General features: G+C 43.0%; 1 protein-coding gene across 7 annotated transcripts in view; it reads left to right on the top strand.

The window, feature by feature from the left end:
- The window catches only part of PTPRT (protein tyrosine phosphatase receptor type T), a 641,769-nt gene that overhangs the window by 313,802 nt on the left and 308,869 nt on the right, over nt 1-19,098 (top strand). For all 7 annotated transcript variants that reach the window (XM_069752327.1, XM_069752329.1, XM_069752326.1 and 4 more), the window contains exons 4-5: nt 10,988-11,069; nt 18,578-18,693. In XM_069752327.1, the coding sequence (XP_069608428.1) occupies nt 10,988-11,069; nt 18,578-18,693 (198 nt within the window). The remainder of the gene's footprint in view (nt 1-10,987; nt 11,070-18,577; nt 18,694-19,098) is intronic.

Here is a 19,098-nt window from a genome sequence, read left to right as displayed (position 1 = left end):
CCCCAACACACCCCTAACCCTAATCCCAACTGTAGCCATAATCCTAATCACAACCCTAACCCCAACACTAATTCCAACCCTAACCCTAAGGCTATGTGCCCACGTTGCGGATTCGTGTGAGATATTTCCGCACCATTTTTGAAAAATCTGCGGGTAAAAGGCACTGTGTTTTACCTGCGGATTTTCCGCGGATTTCCAGTGTTTTTTGTGCGGATTTCACCTGCGGATTCCTATTGAGGAACAGGTGTAAAACGCTGCGGAATCCGCACAAAGAATTCACATGCTGCGGAAAATACAACGCAGCGTTCCCGCGCGGTATTTTCCGCATCACGGGCACAGCGGATTTGGTTTTTCATATGTTTACATGGTACTGTAAACCTGATGGAACACTGCTGCGAATCCGCAGCCAAATCCGCACCGTGTGCACATAGCCTAATTCTAAAGGTATGTGCACACGCTGCGGAAAACGCTGCGGATCCGCAGCAGTTTCCCATGAGTGTACAGTTCAATGTAAACCTATGGGAAACAAAAATCGCTGTACACATGCTGCGGAAAAACTGCACGGAAACGCAGCGGTTTACATTCCGCAGCATGTCACTTCTTTGTGCGGATTCCGCAGCGGTTTTACAACTGCTCCAATAGAAAATCGCAATTGTAAAACCGCAGTGAAATGCGCAGAAAAAAACGCGGTAAATCCGCCATAAATCCGCAGCGGTTTAGCACTGCGGATTTATCAAATCCGCAGCGGAAAAATCCGCAGAGGACCAGAATACGTGTGCACATTCCTAACCCTAACCCTACCCCTAACCCTACCCCTAACCCTAGCCCTAACCCTAACCCTACCCCTAACCCTACCCCTACCCCTAACCCTACCCCTACCCCTAACCCTAACCCTACCCCTAACCCTACCCCTAACCCTAACCCTAACCCTACCCCTAACCCTAACCCTATTCTAACATTAGTGGAAAAAAAAAATTTCTTTATTTTTTTATTGTCCCTACCTATGGGGGTGACAAAGGGGGGGGGTCATTTATTATTTTTTTTATTTTGATCACTGAGATAGATTATATCTCAGTGATCAAAATGCACTTTGGAACGAATCTGCCGGCCGGCAGATTCGGCGGGCGCACTGCACATGCGCCCGCCATTTTGGAAGATGGCGGCGCCCGGGAGAAGACGGACGGGACCACGGCTGGATCGGTAAGTATGATAGGGTGGGGGGGGACCACGGGGGGGGGGATCGGAGCACGGGGGGGGGGATCGGAGCGCGGGAGGGGTGGAACGGAGCGCGGGGGGCGTGGAACGGAGCACGGGGGGGCTGGAATGGAGCACGGGGGGGTGGAACGGAGCACGGGGGGGGTGGATCGGAGTGCAGGGGGGGTGATTGGAGCACGGGGGGGTGATTGGAGCACGGGGGGAGCGGACACGAGCACGGGGGGGAGCGGAGCACAGGGCGGAGGGGAGCCGGAGCAGTGTACCGGCCAGATCGGGGGGGTGGGGGGGCGATCGGAGGGGTGGGGTGGGGGCACACTAGTATTTCCAGCCATGGCCGATGATATTTCAGCATCGGCCATGGCTGGATTGTAATATTTCACCCGTTATAATGGGTGAAATATTACAAATCGCTCTGATTGGCAGTTTCACTTTCAACAGCCAATCAGAGCGATCGTAGCCACGAGGGGGTGAAGCCACCCCCCCTGGGCTAAACTACCACTCCCCCTGTCCCTGCAGATCGGGTGAAATGGGAGTTAACCCTTTCACCCGATCTGCAGGGACGCGATCTTTCCATGACGCCGCATAGGCGTCATGGGTCGGATTGGCACCGACTTTCATGACGCCTACGTGGCGTCAAAGGTCGGGAAGGGGTTAAATGAAAAGGTGTGTCCAAACTTTTGGTCCGTACTGTATATAACCTGTAACATTACACTTTTCAAGAAAGGCATCCAGTCCCCTCTTAAATTTTAGTAATAAATCACTCATTACAACATCATACGGCAGAGAGTTCCATAGTCTCACTGCTCTTACAGTAAAGAACCCACGTCTGTGATAATGCCTAAACCTTCTTTCCTCCAGACATAGAGGATGCCCCCTTGTCCCTGTCTTAGGTCTATGAGTAAAAAGATCATCAGAAAGGTCTTTGTACTGTCCCCTCATATATTTATACATTAACATAAGATCACCCCTTAGCCTTTGTTTTTCCAAACTAAATAGCCCCAAGTGTAATAATCTATCTTGGTATTGCAGACCCCCCAGTCCTCTAATAACCTTGGTCGCTCTTCTCTGCACCCGCTCTAGTTCAGCTATGTCTTTCTTATTAACCGGAGACCCTTCTTGTTGGGTCCTGAACCAGTTGTGAAAGGTAACTGTCTGTCATAGATATCAAAAACCGATTACCTTTGCTGGAACTGCAGGTTTCTGTTCCCCAATCTATTTCAGGGTAGTTGAAGTCCCCCATAATAATGACTTCTCCTTGAGTCGCAGCTTCATCTATTTGCTTTACGAGGATATTCTCCATTGCTTCCATTATTTTTGGAGATTTATAACAAACCCCTATCAGTAATTTATTATTTTTCCCCCTCCCCTTATCTTCACCCACAGGGATTCTACATTTTCATTAAATTCACCTATATTATCACGCCGGATGGGTTTTAAGGATGATTTTACATATAGACACACCCCTCCCCCTCGCTTATCTGTACGGTCATTTCTGAACAGACTATAGCCCTGCAAGTTAACAGCCCAGTCATGGCTCTCATCCAGCCATGTCTCAGATATCCCCACCATGTCATAATTATGCTCCAACAACATTAGTTCTAATTCGTCCATTTTGTTGGCGAGGCTTCTGGCATTAGTATACATACATTTTATGTATCTCTCTGCACCTCTATTCATTCTTAAATTATTAACTGTTCTAACCCCACCCCCCATGCCACCGCCACCCCCATCTTCCTTATTTGTGCCCAGGTCTCTGTCTGCACTATCTTCCCCTCCTATAAATTGAATACCCTCCCCCCCAATTCCTAGTTTAAACACTCCTCCAACCTTCTAGCCATTTTCTCCCCCAGCACAGCTGCACCTTCCCCATTGAGGTGCAGCCCGTCCCTAGCGTAGAGCCAGTAGCCAACTGAGAAGTCGGCCCAGTTCTGCAGGAACCCAAACCCTTCCTTCCTACACCAATTCCTGAGCCACTTATTAACCTTCCTAATCTTCCCTTGCCTCTCTGGCGTGGCACGTGGTACAGGCAGTATTTCGGAAAATACCACGTTGGAGGTCCTTGTTTAAGCTTGCAGCCTAATTCCCTGAAATCATCTTTAAGGACCTTCCACCTACCTCTAACTTTGTCATTTGTGCCAATGTGCACCATGACCGCTGGGTCCTCACCAGCCCCACTCAGTAATCTGTCCACCCGATCAGCGATGTGTCGGACTCGAGCGCCAGGTAGGCAGCACACCATTCGACGATCCCTGTCTTTGTGACAGATTGCCCTATCTGTTCCCCTAATCATTGAGTCCTGCACTACCAGCACCTGTCTGGCCTGCCCTGCTCTCCTATTTCCCTCCTTACTGGAGCAGACACTCCTCTGGCTTTCAGAGGACGTGCCTTGCTATAGCAGTGCTACCCCTGTATTGGCACCCCCCTCATCCGCCAACTTAGAAAACTAATTGGGGTGTGCCAGATCAGGACTAGCCTCCCTGGCACTCTTCCCTCTACGTCGCTTTCTAACTGTCACCCAGCTTGCTGCTTCACTGTCCTGCAGCTCCATCCTACCTGTAGGTGAGATACTTTGTGGCATTTGTGCAGTATTGGCTTTTTTCTGGCGACTCGACCATGCAGCCCATTTTTCTTCAAGTGCCTCCTTATTGTGCATCTTGAAACAGCCACAAACTTTTGTACACAACTTTATTTGTATTTTGCAGTGAGAAATAAGTATTTGATCCCTCTGGCAAACAAGATTTAGTACTTGGTTGCAAAACCCTTGTTGGCAAGCACAGCAGTCAGACGTTTTTTGCAGTTGATGATGATGTCAGGAGGAATTTTGATCCACTCCTCTTTGCATATCATCTCTAAATCATTAAGATTTTGAGGCTGTTGCTTAGCAACTCGGAGCTTCAACTCCCTCTATACGTTTTCTATGGAATTAAAGTCTGGAGACTGTCTAAGCCACGCCATGACATTAATGTGCTTCTGGTTGAGCCACTCCTTTGTTGACTTGGCTGTATGTTTTGCATCATTGTCTTGCTGGAAGACCCAGCCACGACCCATTTTTCATGTCCTGGTGGAGGGAAGGAGGTTGTCACTCAGGATTTTACATGGCTCCATCCATTCTCCCATTGATGCAGTGAAGTAGTCCTGTGACCTTAGCAGAGAAACAGACCCAAAACATAATGTTTCCACCTCCATGCTTGACAGTGGGGACGGTGTTCTTTGGGTCTCTTCCTCCAAACACAGCTAAATGCTAAAGAGAACAATTTTTTACCCATCTGACCAAAGCACATTCTCCCAATCACTCACAGGATCATCCAGGTATTCAATGGCAAACTTCAGATGGGCCTGCACATGTGCCCTCTTGAGCAGGGGGACCTTGCGGGCACTGCAGGATTTTAAACCTTTACGGCGTAATGTGTTACCAATGGTTTTCTTGGTGACTGTGGTCCCAGCTGCCTTGAGATCATTAACAAGTTCCTCCTGTGCAGTTTTGGGCTGATCTCTCACCTTCCTCATGATCAAGGATATCCCATGAGGTGAGATTTTGTGTGGTGCCCCAGAGCGATGTCGATTAACAGTCATTTTGCATTTCTCCCATTTTCTTACTATTGTACTAATAGTATTCTCCTTTTCAACCAGCATCTTATTTATGGTTTTGTAGCCCATTCCAGCTTTATGCTGGTCTATGATCTTGTCCCTGACTTCCTTAAAAAGCTCTTTGGTCTTGCCCATGTTGTAGAGGTTAGAGTCTGACTAATTAATTGAGTCTGTGGACAGGAATCTTTTATAAAGGTGACTATGTAAGACAGCTGTCTTTAATGCAGGTAACGAGTTCATTAGGAGCGTCTAACTGGTCTGTTGGAGCCTGAACAATTAATGGTTGGTTGGGGATCAAATACTTATTTCTCACTGCAAAGTGCAAATAAATTTATATAATTTATACAATATGATTTTCTGGATTTTATTTTTGATATTCTATCTTTCAATGTTAAATTTAACCTACACTTAAAATTATAGACTGTTCATGTCTTTGTCAGTGGGCAAACTTACAAAATCAGCAAGGGATCAAATACTTACCGCATATACTCGAGTATAAGCTGACCCGAGTATAAGCCGACCCCCCAAATTTTGCCACAAAAAACTGGGAAAACTTAATGGCTCGAGTATAAGCCTAGGGTGGGAAATGCAGCAGCTACTGGTAAATTTCAAAAATAAAAATAGATACCAATAAAAGTAAAATTAATTGAGACATCAGTAGGTTACGTGTTATTGAATATCCATATTGAATCAGGAGCCCCATATAATGCTCCATACAGTTCATTATGGCCCCATAAGATGCTCCATATACAAATATGACCCATATAATGCTCCATGCAGTTCATTATGGTCCCATAAGATGCTCCATATACAAATATGCCCCATATAATGCTCCATACAGTTCATTATGACCCCATAGACGCTCCATATAACAATGAGCCACATATAATGCTGCTGCTGCAATAAATAAAAAGACATATTCACCTCTCGTCGCTGCTTCTCAGCATCCCGTTTCTCCGCACTCACTGTCCAGGCAGAGGGCGGTGCCCACACTAATACATCATCGCGCCCTCTGACCTGAACAGTCACTACAGAGGATGCAGAAAACGGAGAGGCGCCAACGCTGGAACGAGGGACAGGTGAATATGAAATTCTCACCTGCTCCCGGCATGGTTCTTGGCAGCTTCTCCCAGACAGATGGTATCCGGCGCCCGCAGCTTCTTCCTGTAGTGGGCGGTCACATGGTACCGCTCATTACAGTAATGAAAATGCGGCTCCACCCCTATGGGAGTGAAGTCAATTTTCATTACTTTAATGAGCGGTACCACACGACCACTGAACAGAGGAAGAAGGTGCCGGCGCTGGAGACCATGGGACATGCAGGGACGCGTCAGGAGCGCCAGGAACAGGTGAGTATGTGACCGTCATCGCTCCCCCTCACCTGCTGACTCCCCCGCCATCCATGACTCGAGTATAAGCCAAGAGGGGCACTTTCAGCCCATTTTTTGGGGCTGAAAATCTCGGCTTATACTCGAGTATATATGGTATTTCCCCCACTGTATACTAGGAAAAATCTTTGAACAAATTATTAAACAACATGCATGCAAGTACTTAAGTACTTGGATAAGAAAAAATGACCAAGTATGGGATTGACAAGGTTACGGTTAGGTGGATTCATAACTGACTCAGTGGTCGTACTCAAAGAGTGGTAATAAATGGTTGCAAATCCAATTGGAAAAGTGTTTCAAATGGGGTACCAAAGGGCTCTGTCCTGGACCCAGTGTTGTTCAACATTTTTATAAATGATCTAGATAAGGGATCTGAAGGTAAACTGATCAAATTTGTAGACGATGCAAAGCTATGAGGGATAGCTAGCAGTAGAGAAGGCAAAGAAAGGATTCAGAAGGATATAGATAAGTTTGAACAATGGGCAGCGAAGCAGAGCGGTAGCAGAAGCAGAGCGAAACACGCATCGGGGCAGAGGGATGTCTGGGCTTCCTCACCGATCCACCCATTGGTATGTACTAGCCGGCATTATTCCATTAGGAACACATGTGTATGTGTCCACTTGCAATAGTGTAGGATTGTTTGGGACAATTTCTTTTGGGGCATTGTTTTGTGTACATAGGTCTAAGTGCATTGCCTTATTGGCGGCCATCATAGCAAATGTATAGTAATGCCCCTTTTCTAGTATGCATATTTATGATGTGCATGTCTCATTCCGTCTTTACAATTACGTATGTGGCTATAGTACATTTGTGGTTCAGTGTGTGGGTTTTCCCAGGACATACAGTAGCTCCATTGGTTTAATCTAGCACCTTTTTGCATTATGTTTTAATGTTTTGTACCAATAAAATTATATAGTATCATAAGTATCTAGGTTTGAGGCTCTTTTTTTACATAGAGCATCTCTGGGTGTGAATTATCATTTATGCAGGTACTTTGCCCACTTTTCATATGGGTCATAATTAGTGTTGAGCATTCCGATACTGCAAGTATCGGATATCAGCCAATATTTGCTGTATCGGAATTCCGATACCGAGATCCGATATTTTTGTGATATCGGAAATCGTTATCGGAGTATGCGGTGCGTATGGTTCCAAGGGTCTGGAGGAGAGGAGACTCTCCTTCAGGCCCTGGGATCCATATTAATGTAAAAAATAAAGAATAAAAATAAAAAAGATGGCTATACTCACCCCTCCGAAGAACCCTGGCTGTCACCGCTGCAAGCGTCCGCCTCCGTTCCTGAGAATGTAGTGAGTGAAGGACCTTCAATGATGTCGCGGTCAGGTGAGCGGTCACGTGAGCGGTCGGTCATCGAAGGTCCTTCACTCACAGCATTCTTAAGGACGGAGGCGGACGCTTGCAGCGGTGACAGCAAGGGTTCTTTGGAGGGGTGAGTATAGCCATATTTTTTTATTTTTATTCTTCATGTTTTACATTAATATGGACCCCAGGGCCTGAAGGAGAGTTTCCTCTCCTTCAGACCCTGGGAACCATTGAGGAATACCTTCCAATATTTGTGTCCCATTGACTTGTATTGCTATCGGAACTCGGTATCGGCGATATCCGATATTTTGCCGGTATCGGCCGATACCATCCGATATTGATACTCTCAAATATCGGAAAGTATCAATCAACACTAGTCATAATATTTTTGGGGCTATTTTTGTGATTAAATTAAAAGCATAGAGTCTAGATCACATGAAGTAGTTATCCCCCTCTACTTTCCCTTGCTCAGGCCGCATCTGGGCACCACATATTAAAATAGGCATTTAAAAACTGGATCAAGTTCAGAGAAGAGCTACCTTGATGGTGAGCGCCCTGCAAAGTATGTCCTACAAGGAACAGTTAAAGGGTCTGGGAATGTTTAGCCTGCAAAAAACAAGACTGAGAGGAGACTTAATATCCATCTACAAATATATCTGAAGGTATGTCACCGTGTAGAAGGATCATCCTTATTCTCATTTGCACATGGAAACACAAGAAGAAATGGAATGAAACTGAAAGGGAGAAGATACAGATTAGATATTACAAAAAACGTTTTGACAGTGAGGGTGATCAATGAGTGGAACAGGCTGCCTTGAGAGGAAGTGAGTTCTCTTTCAATGAAAGTCTTCAAACAAAGGCTGGGCAGACATCTGTTTAGTTAATTCTGCACTGCACTGAGCAGGGGGTTGGACACAATGACCCTTGCGGTCCCTTCCAACTCTAACATTCTATGATTCTATGATCTCATGGATGTGCCATTTCTGGGGCAGCTGAGAGCTGATCTTTTAAGTCTGGGAAGGGGACAATATCCATGGCACCTTCCCAGGCTATTAATATCAGTTTGCAGATGTCTGCCTAGTTCTTGCTGGTTATTAATAGTTATAATTATAGTGGGACCCAACATTATTTTTTTGGGGTCCCCCATTTTAATAATCAGGAAAGGCTAAGTATACAGTTGTGAGCTGATAATAATAGCCTGCGAAGCTCCATGGGTATTACCCCTTTTCTAGACTATAAACATCTGCCCCCAGCTGTTCGATTCTTTCCCGCTGCTGGTTAATAAAATGACGAGGATCCCAATCCATTTTTTCAGAGATGTATTTATTTATTAATTAAATACATATACATTATAAATACATTACACAAGCACTGTACTAATTACATTTGTCACCGACATCTTTATATCTATCTATTCTATGTGTATATATTTATTGTATCTATTCTGTTTTGTTGGGTCATGCTGTGATTTTACTGTACATGGCTGCTGAAATTTAGGATTTTCAAGGGTGTGTAAAAATCGAAGTCACTCCCATGGTCTGAATACCGATCAATTTTTTTTATCACACCCATTGACTTGCATTGGCGAGTCTCAGACGAGATAAGAGGACAATCGCAACAAGCTGAAATTTTATTCTCCGCCGATTTCAGCTGAGAAAAACAATTGCAGACGAGCAGGGATTCCTAAGACATTAGTCAGAGTGCAATCCGATTTTTTTATTGAATTGCGTTAGTCCGTTTTCCTCGCAGATGAGTATGGCCCCCAAACCTTCAGATATTGCATTAATCTGCAGGTTAAAAGCATTCTGAACCTGCCTGAAGCCTGCACTTAGAGCCCTGTTGCTGGGAGGAAATGAACTTTATTCGACCCAGCAGTGTTCGGGTTTCAGGTAAAGGAAAGAGGAGTGCGGTGGATCCCGGGCACTGCCACTGACAATGGTTAATCCAGGCGGTAAGTATAAAAAATTCCAATTTATTCCAACTCATTTCGGAGTAGAACCTTCTCCTTCCTCTGATGCATGAGGAATGAGTAGGTTCTTCTCCGAAATGCAGGCAATCCCTGCTTGTGCTGAGGTTGTCAAAATATGCAGCTGCAGGGACTCAAACATATTTTTTTAAGCACTCAAAGTCCCGAAGTCACTCGGTTAGCACCCAAGCATGCTCAAATAACACCTTATCTGAGCACGCTTGCTCGTCATCACTAGTTATAACTGTACTAAGAGTCAAGTACATTTCAAATTGTGAAGTGCTTGTATAAACAAGCAGCTTAGCTCTTTCTAAAAATCTTCTCCATTCTCAAGAACAGTAGGATTTGTAATGTTATAGGTATAGGTGCAATGCATAGGTGTGCATTTTTACTATGACCATTTAACAAGGAGAACGTAAAAAAAATGAGCAAACACCATGTAGTAAGTTTTTTTTAGCTTTTGGTTTAGTTTTTTTGTACTATGAACACACAAGGGCACGGGTCCCTTTTGGGCATATACTGTAGCTTTCCAAAGGCAGGTATCTTAACAGTCATGAGGTGAACTACAAGAGTTCGGAACCGTCCTGATTGGGGTACACCTTATCGTGGTGGGATGGCTTTTACACTCTTTTTTTTAATCAAAACAGTGTTAACGAAGTGCCCTATGTTATTTACATTGACTGTTACTATTTATTTACTTATTACACTTTATTTGCCCATCTTGTTTTTATATCGGATTCTTTTTCATGTTTTAGTTTAAAGCACAATGCCAAGGTGACCTGCCTCTCTGCATTCTCCAGCAAGCAGTGTGCACTTTTTGCAGGCTCTATGTTTTAAAGCCTATTCGCAGCTTCTAGCAGCCTGGGAAAGTGATTAGTTCAGACCAGAGCGCAGCCATGCCATGAGTCTGAAATATCAATAGCCTGACAACCAAGAAAGTAGGGGGCAGCAGAGCGGTTCACCTCTGAGCGCAGAAGATTACCGATCACAACACTACTTTAACATCTTGTATTTGAGTATACAGCTTTTATGTGTCTCCATGGTTACAGACGGCAAACAAACTTATGTGTAGCCTGATCCCGCAGTCATGTGTTACTCTTCTACACCTGCTCCACTTCCACTGTCTAAAGCACGAGTCAGATAAAAGGAAATGCCGTAATGGAAAAAAAAAAACACTAGAAAGTACCGAAATGGTTCATTTGGCTGAATGCCTAAAATGACTCTATCACCGAGCAAGTGCAGAGACAAAAGGGATAGATTCCTACTTATTTTTAGTGGTCTGATCATTTGATGTATTAGATGATGTATTCCATGAATATTGGCTTTGTGTGTCTGGCCTAGAAATGAGCGATAGCAATGAATCATATTCGGCAAACTTTCTCAAAGTCAAGATTATGTCATCAGTATCCACTTAGAACTCAACTAGATTTTCATAGACATTAGTGCGGCATGTAGATACCAAGTTGTGCAGCTCTATTTACATTACAAATTATCAATTCTCTTTTGCAGATTATTTTTGAAGCTGTCTCTGTTAAAGACCATCCTGGATATATTGCTGTTGATGAAGTCCGCGTTCTGGCCCACCCATGCCGTAAGTATATTCAACAAACCTGATGACCATCTGTCACTTGACAATGCACTGTCCTTTTGCTAATCCTTTCTGAGTTGACCATAGATGTACATTAGTGTCGTGCAACTATAAAAGCTTTGTCTAATCAACATATTTTTTGTCATTTCACTTCCTCTATATCAGTTTCTGTAAAGAATTGTTCTACCATTTTAATATTGATGACCCTCGATTAGGATAGGTAATCAAAACCAGATTAATGGGGTCCAATACCCGACACACCAACCAATTAGCTGTTGCCGAGGTAGCATGTAAACAGTATGCGGAGCTGAACGCCATCGGTCTCTCGCACTTTAGTTGCAGATTAAGTCACAACACATTTGGTCAATTAAAAAGAAGCTGAGTAATGGTCACTAAACAGTGCGACAATGTGGTCGTGTTCAGTTCCTTACATTGCTTACAACTGATCAAAAAAATCAGGGACACAAACGGTAATATGGTAACAAAAAAATAAGTGTAAAAGTATAAAAATTAAAATCTTTATAAAATTTTTATGGACAAGGTTATAAAAGTACAAAAAAATCACACAGTACAAAATGGCATCACAGATAGCAGGAGAGGACAAGACACATCTAACAAAAGGCGGTGTGAGTATATATAATCCACGGACAGCATGTATCAGACACTGGGTGTATGATTTCAGCCATACATTCTTGTTTCCGAAAAAAACATACTTTAAAAGCAGCCAGGGACCAAACCACATTGGTGACTAGTGGGATAGGCGGGTCTTTTCACGCCCACTTCACTGGAGTGACAGGTCTCTCCCTATACATGCACGAAGAAATAGACTCATTACTCCAGGGAAGTGGGAAGGAAAAAGCCATCAGATACCCACCTGTCCGACTAGTCATGGATGTGTCTTGTCCACAGCTGCTTTTAAAGTATGTTTTTTAGTCACCCATGCGGTTTAGTCAAACATACCTGTCTGAGATCATGCAGCCAGTGTCTGATACATGCTGCCCGTGGATTGTGCAGCATGTGTCAGCTGTCAGGTTCCCTTTGAATCTCCTGATCCTTAGAAAGTGGGTGGGCTTTTTATAGTGTAATGTCAGGGCTAAGTGCTCAGACCAATCATATGAATTCCACTCATGTAGCCCCCTCCTCCCTCTCACAGCACACAGCGGTGTAGAAATGCTGCAGCGGCACCCACTCCTCCTAGAATACAGTTGTGTTACGTGAATTATCAGGGAGGGAGATACTGAAATGTATCAATCACCTGCAAAGAGTTAATAGCCCGATAGACGCTACCTTACCATATTAGACAAAAATAAAATGATTATATATTTACGTATTCCACTGATTTATGCAAAAAAAAAGTAAAAAAAAACAACAACAAACTTCTCAGTATTTCAACCTTTTTCAGTCTAGCATAAACTTTTGTTGCCCCATAGACACTATGTAGTAAAACATCTCCAACACATCATTATCCTCCATCTAATTGTCCTTTATGCTTGTGCTCAACTGTCTATAAATACTACACACTTCTCGGCTTCTCGTTTCCTGCTGAAAATCACGCTGTGTTCTGTCTCCTGCTAATTTAAATCCTGCTTTATGTTTTCTAACATCTTATACCCATAATATCTGCACTGATTCATCTACTCAGTTCAACAAATACAGTATCGAGGTATGACCCTCGGGAATATCAACTATTGTAGGGAACAGAGACTTCAACCAGTGATTTTAAATGAGCAGTCAAGGTCAATCATTTTCCATATGTGACATTTTGCACTATTATGGATTACTAGTTTTTAAAGATTATCAAATTTTTGGAAATTCAGATTTGCGTTGGGGACTTTTTCCCCCAAAAAATTGATTCGCACCAAATCCCAGGTATTCCAATTGTCTGAAAATATACAGTATGTATAATGCTCTGAGGTCTCCTAGAACTGTATCCAAGCCCTTTCAAGCTCTTAACACAGCCTTGGTAATGTTAAAATGACCTCCACCTAAATAGCAGTGGGTGAACTTATGGTAACCGATCTTCACTGCAGTTCACTCGCATACTATCTGTATATTATATACTGAGTTTTTTGTTTTTTCTTTCTATTTTGATTGCTAACCACTGTGATATCCACGCACTTAAAAGATTCATCCCAAAATGGTTGTTGTACTCTATTTCCTGCCTTGACTTTTATACAGGCTAGGATTTCCTGTGTTATACTATGTAATAGTTGAGATATACTATGTGATGTGTTAGCTGCAAGGTATTATTAGGAAACCTGGCTAGTCATGCCAGAGATTATTATGGCTAAAACGCTCTTCTATATTGTGTAAAATAGCATTTTCTGCAATTTGCACAAATTGTTCAAACTCAATAGGTCCAGTGAATTTCCTAAAATTTGACACAAATATGGTTCTCTTAAAACTGATTCGGTCATGTCTACTAGTTACTTTTTGCCCTTTACAACTGTTTCTGAAAACAAATGAGGTAGGAAAATGAAATTCCCTTGAGCAAGACAGGAATTCCACAGGAAGAGTCACTCTGAGTGGGCTGGACATGAAGAAGCAAGGGTGTACTAATAGGGGATGCAGAGCTAGCAGCTACATTTGGATCCTGGGGGAGTCAGTGCATAGAGAGGAACAATATAAGAAGACAGCAAATAAAAAATATTGCACATGATGGATTGTACCTAAATGAAAATCAGCAGCACTGGAAAACTGAAATACAGGGTGCACGTCTCAATGGACTTGATCCAATAATTATCATAAAAAAATAAGGAGAGGAAATTAATCATTTATTAACCTTACAACGTTCCAGCTCCAATGTGTTTTTCCTAAGCATTGCCCAAAGGATTTAAAGGGAATCTATCAGTAGGGTCAACCCTTCTAAACCATCTATATGGGCATGTAGGTTATAGGTTGTGAATATAATGATACCTTGATATCTGCGATCTGAGGTCTTATTCCAGAAATCTGTGTTTTTCTTATATGTAAATGAGCTGTACAGGACTATGGGCCGGACCTAGATCTGTATGAGGATCTGCCTCCAGAGCTTATTATAAATATAAAGAGGTGCTATTAGTATGATACAACTAACAGACACAGAACAGTAGAACTGACTTTTGTCTTCTTGCAGACACATTTTTGCAGATCTCACAGCTCTGCTGCATTGCAACTCTGTCTGGCTGCCTATGAGATGGAAGCTGAATCTGAAAGAAACCTGCTGATCTGCCATCTATAATCACACACAGCTCTGCAGTGAGATCATATGACACTGGTAACCATTACACATCACACTGGTAATTTATAGTAATCTCTGGAGGCAGATCTACTGTATGTCCGGCCCATAGTTAGGAACACTTCCTTTACATATAGAAAAAAAATTCTTTGGATTTCTGTGGAATAAGACTTCGGTAGTAGAGATCGAGGTATCATTTTATTCTGCTTCCTATGACCTGAATGTCCATATAAATGGCTTAGGAAGGTTTATCCTACCTACAGATTCCTTTTTAGTTAGGCCTCTAGGAATTTGTGACTGATGTAGTCAATCCTGCTACATAGTCACATGCCCGACGCCTTCTCCAAACAGTCCTAGCAGCTCGTAGTGCATGTGGGCATTCACAAGTCTGCAGTCACATAGGGTGAGACTTGTAACATAAGGCCGCACAACCCCTTTAACTCTGACTGCTACTCCCGTGTTAGAAAGAAAAACACCCCAAAGCAGCTTAAGGGAGCTTAAATAGGTTGCTGTATCAAGGCCCTCAGTGAGTTAACTCTAGAAAAAAATAATATCTCATGAAATCTTCTGTAAGAACAGTCTCTCTCATTATTTTCATGTTTCAGTCTCATGGCATAAGATTCAGTGTCTTAATAAGACTGCGGTGATGCAGCGGCGTCTATTAGGGCCTTGGGAGAGGGGATTTCTCAGCATTTGGAACACCCTTCATTCTGAAGGATATGTGTGATACACAAGCTTATCTCAGCCATAGTTGAGGCGCGGAGACTTATAATAATAGTTTGCTCCAACGGCGGAGACAGATTTACAGACCTAATCTAGGCATGCTTGTGCGTTAGCTGTTCAAAGCAAAAGTCCCTTGTGCCTGTTTATTACGAAAAGTTGAAAGATACAAATCTTGTTGTCTGTGTTCTAGCAAACAAAAGGGCCATGTAATATTTTCCAGGGCATGAAACAAGGGAGCGTAACATTTTCTATTATATTTGGAAATGGGGATTTTAAAAATAAATGAGAATTGTTTTAGGAAGAAATGTTTACAAGCCTGTGTAACCTCGAGATGTTAGACATAGGTGTCTAATGGACAAATGCCGATGCATTAGCAATAGGCTATGGTCAACGATACAGCATGCATGTCCAAATATTGTCAAGTGATGGGTACAAGTAATGATGAAGCTCATGTATCCCCAAATCCATCAAGAACTTGTGTTGTTCAATGAGTCCAAATATTTTGCAGCCTAGTAAATGAAACAGAATTAGAGTCTCTGCCAGTACATTATGCGGCTGTCAGATTAGTTGGCAAAACCTGGTGACGAGTTTCCTTTAAATATTGTAGGTATTCAAATTTCACAAACTTACTTATGAGCAAGGTTATAACTCCACTTAGGATGGTGATATAAGGACAAATAATCCATCTGATGGACACATTGATATGAAAGTAACTAAAACACTCTTGTAAAATCTTTTTTTTTAATTATTAGAAGGGAAGTTTACATTAGAGCAATCTGATGCATACCAAACAGTATGACCCCAATTCCTTAAAAATGGAGTTTTGCACTTCTGTCTTAATGAATGGAGCACTGGAGTAAGATATACCAACTTTATTAGTAGGCATTTGTCTCTTATAGGGATCCTGTCAGCCCCAAAATCAAAGTTGAGCTAAGCCCACCAGCAACAGGGGCTTATCTACAGCATTCTGGAATGTTGTAGATAAGCCCCCGATGTATCCTGAAAGATGACAAAAAGAGGTTAGGTTATACTCACCCAGGGGCGGTCCTGGTACGATGGGCGTCGCGGTCCGGGGCCTCCCATCTTCTTACAATGACGTCCTCTTCTTGTCTTCACGCTGCTGCTCCGGTGCAGGTGTACTTTGTCTGCTCTGTTGAGGGCAGGCAAAAATACTGCAGTGCGCAGGTGCCAGGGTAGGTCAGAGGGGCCCAGCGCCTGCGCACTGCAGTACTTTGCCCTCAGCAGGACAGACAAAGTACGCCTGCGCCGGAGCCGCAGCGTGAAGACAAGAAGAGGACGTCATCTGATGAAGATAGGAGGCGCCGGACCACGACGCCCATCGGACCCGGACCGCAGCGGGGCCGCCCCTGGGTGAGTATAATGTAACCTCTTATTCTCATCTTTTAGGATACATCTGGGGCTTATCTACAGCATTCCAGAATGCTGTAGATAAGCCCCTAATGCTGGTGGGCTTAGCTCACCTTTGATTTTGGGGTTACAGATTCCCGAATTTGATGGATCTGACAACTGCCATAAATGTTATTCCAGCCAGGAGCTGCCGTGCATTTCTAGCATAATTTATGGCAACTTTTGTGGCGCAAATTAATCTAAATTTGTCAGTCTGGTTTTGCTATAACCGTTCCCAGACCAGGCTCACCTACTTTTCTAAAAGTTGGTGGAACTGGCCAAAATTGGTGTAAAAATGACAAGTGCAAGTTTTTGTGAAACTTTGAGCTGCGCAAAAATTAATTGACATTTTCAGGAATTTTATGCCAGAATGCTAGCGAAAACTCCTTGATGAATCGGGGTCTATGTTAGGAGAGTTGTTTCATTGGGCTAGCAAAATATTTGCCTTAAAGGGAACCTGTCATCAGGGTTGTGCACAGTAACCTACAGACATTGTCAGGTCGGGGACGTTATACTGATTACAATGATACCTTGGTTGATGAAATCCATCTTGTGGTTGTTGTTTAATCTTTATTTTCAGTTTTGAGTTATGATATGCTCATGCTCCGGGGTGGCCTGTGGGGGGTCTTTTGTGGTCCTCTGACTAGGTATTCTTCAGTATGGCTTCTGACAGGTAACTGGTGCAGCGCAGGCACCGCCTTCGGCACCTGCCTGTAGAAGAGGATTTTTTTTATTTATATAATATTCATTATGTAAGCAGGGGGCAGGACATTGAGGGATCAGTGACCTGTCAGAAGCCATAAAGATGAATACCTAATCAGAGCACCACATGAAGACCCCTCACATGCTGCCCCAGGGCACGGGCATATCATTAACTCAACACTGAAAATAAAGAATATACAACAACCACAAGAAGAGTTTAATCAACCAAGATATCATTTTAATCAGTATAACGGCGTCAACCTGACAATGTCTGTAGGTTACTGTGCACAATCCTGCTGACAGGTTCCCTTTAAGGCATATTCACACTAGCAGTATTTGGTCAGTACTTTACATCTGTATTTGTTAGACAAAACCAGGAGTGGGTGATAAATACAGAAGTGGTGACGTGTTTCTATTATACTTTTCCTCTGTTTGTTCCACTCCTGATTTTGGCTTAGGTAAAAAACTTACCAAATATTGAATGTGTGAGCAAGCCCTAAGATTTATTCACATGCTAAGTATTTGGTTAGTATTTTGCATCAGTGTTTGTATGCAAAAGCCAAGTGAGGAGCAATCAGAGAAAAACTTTAATTGAAAAATTGGCACCTGTTCTATGTTTTTGGAGAAACTCCTGGTTTCGGCTTTCAAATACTGTTGAATTATTGATCAAAATTACTGAAGTGTGAATAAAGAGTTAGGTATGCTTTGTTAGGAGGTAGAAGTGCAATAAACCACTCTGCCGCTATCCAAGGTACTTAAATACAGGGATGGGGCTTTGAACTGAATCTTTGCCTTGAAGAACAGCATTGCTACAACTCAGCACCGTGAACATTGCGGAAGGTCTGCGAGTGTGATCAGTTGAATTCAATGGGCTGAAACCGTAGACTTGTGCACCCAACCTATGCCATCGCTTTTACATCAATGTCACAAGAGTTCAACTGGGAAACACAAAAACAATTTTCTTTTGAATTACCAAATAATAGTAGTAATAACTTTCCCTACCCACCACTACTTGGCTCTCGTAATGATTTTCAGGAACATTTCAACCTCTGTTTGTCATGTAACAGTACATTACGAAAATGACCGGGTCATAAGTTCTCACATATGGCTATATTGCATTATACGGTAGGAAGATGTGAAAATAACAGCTACGCTATATATCCAGATGACTGTATTTAAGGTGCGTGTCCTCGTATGTGTAGAAGAAACCGATAAGAGGCTTGTCCCTGACATTTCTATAAATGCCTTTGCTTTTCTCTGATCTTTTTATAGTTGCCTTGAAATTGTGCCAGGCACTCACAGAATGAGCAGTAATTCTCCGCCTGTAGCTCATTTAGGAGGCTGTGCAGACAGCAGCTATACGTTTAGTCTGCTAATAACTAAACTCAGCTAGGAAACTGTTTGCTTGTTACTTTAAAGGTCCCCACACTAATGTTGTGATTTTTTTTTTCTTTGTGTTCAGGGAACGCTCCCCATTTTCTACGATTGCAAAATGTGGAGGTGAATGTTGGGCAGAATGCAACATTTCAGTGCATCGCTGGAGGGAAATGGTCTCAACATGATAAGCTGTGGCTGCAGGTATGAAAGATAATAAGTAAGATCAGGACTAGTGATAAGCGAGTGTGCACGTTACTCAAGATTTCCGAGCATGCTTGGGTGTTCTCCGAGTATCTTGGGCGTGCTTATAGATTAAGTTTGAGTCCCCGCAGCTGCATGATTTGCGACTGCTAGACAGCCTGAATACATGCAGGGATTGCCCGTTTGATAGGGAATTCCCAGATGTATTCAGGCTGTCTAGCAGCTGCAAATCATGCAGCTGCGTGGACTTAAACATAATATCCGAGCATGCCCAAGATACTCAGAGAACATCCGAGCATGCTCGGAAAACTCGTGTAACGAGCACACTCACTCATCACTAATCAGGACAGAAAGATCTAGTGTGGCTACAATACTGTACATACAACTTATAGTAGATGCAAGAAA

The sequence above is a fragment of the Ranitomeya imitator genome, chromosome 2 (genome assembly GCF_032444005.1).
Source record: "Ranitomeya imitator isolate aRanImi1 chromosome 2, aRanImi1.pri, whole genome shotgun sequence".
Taxonomy (NCBI): Eukaryota; Metazoa; Chordata; class Amphibia; order Anura; family Dendrobatidae; genus Ranitomeya; species Ranitomeya imitator.
This window is presented reverse-complemented; position numbering and strand designations above follow the sequence as displayed.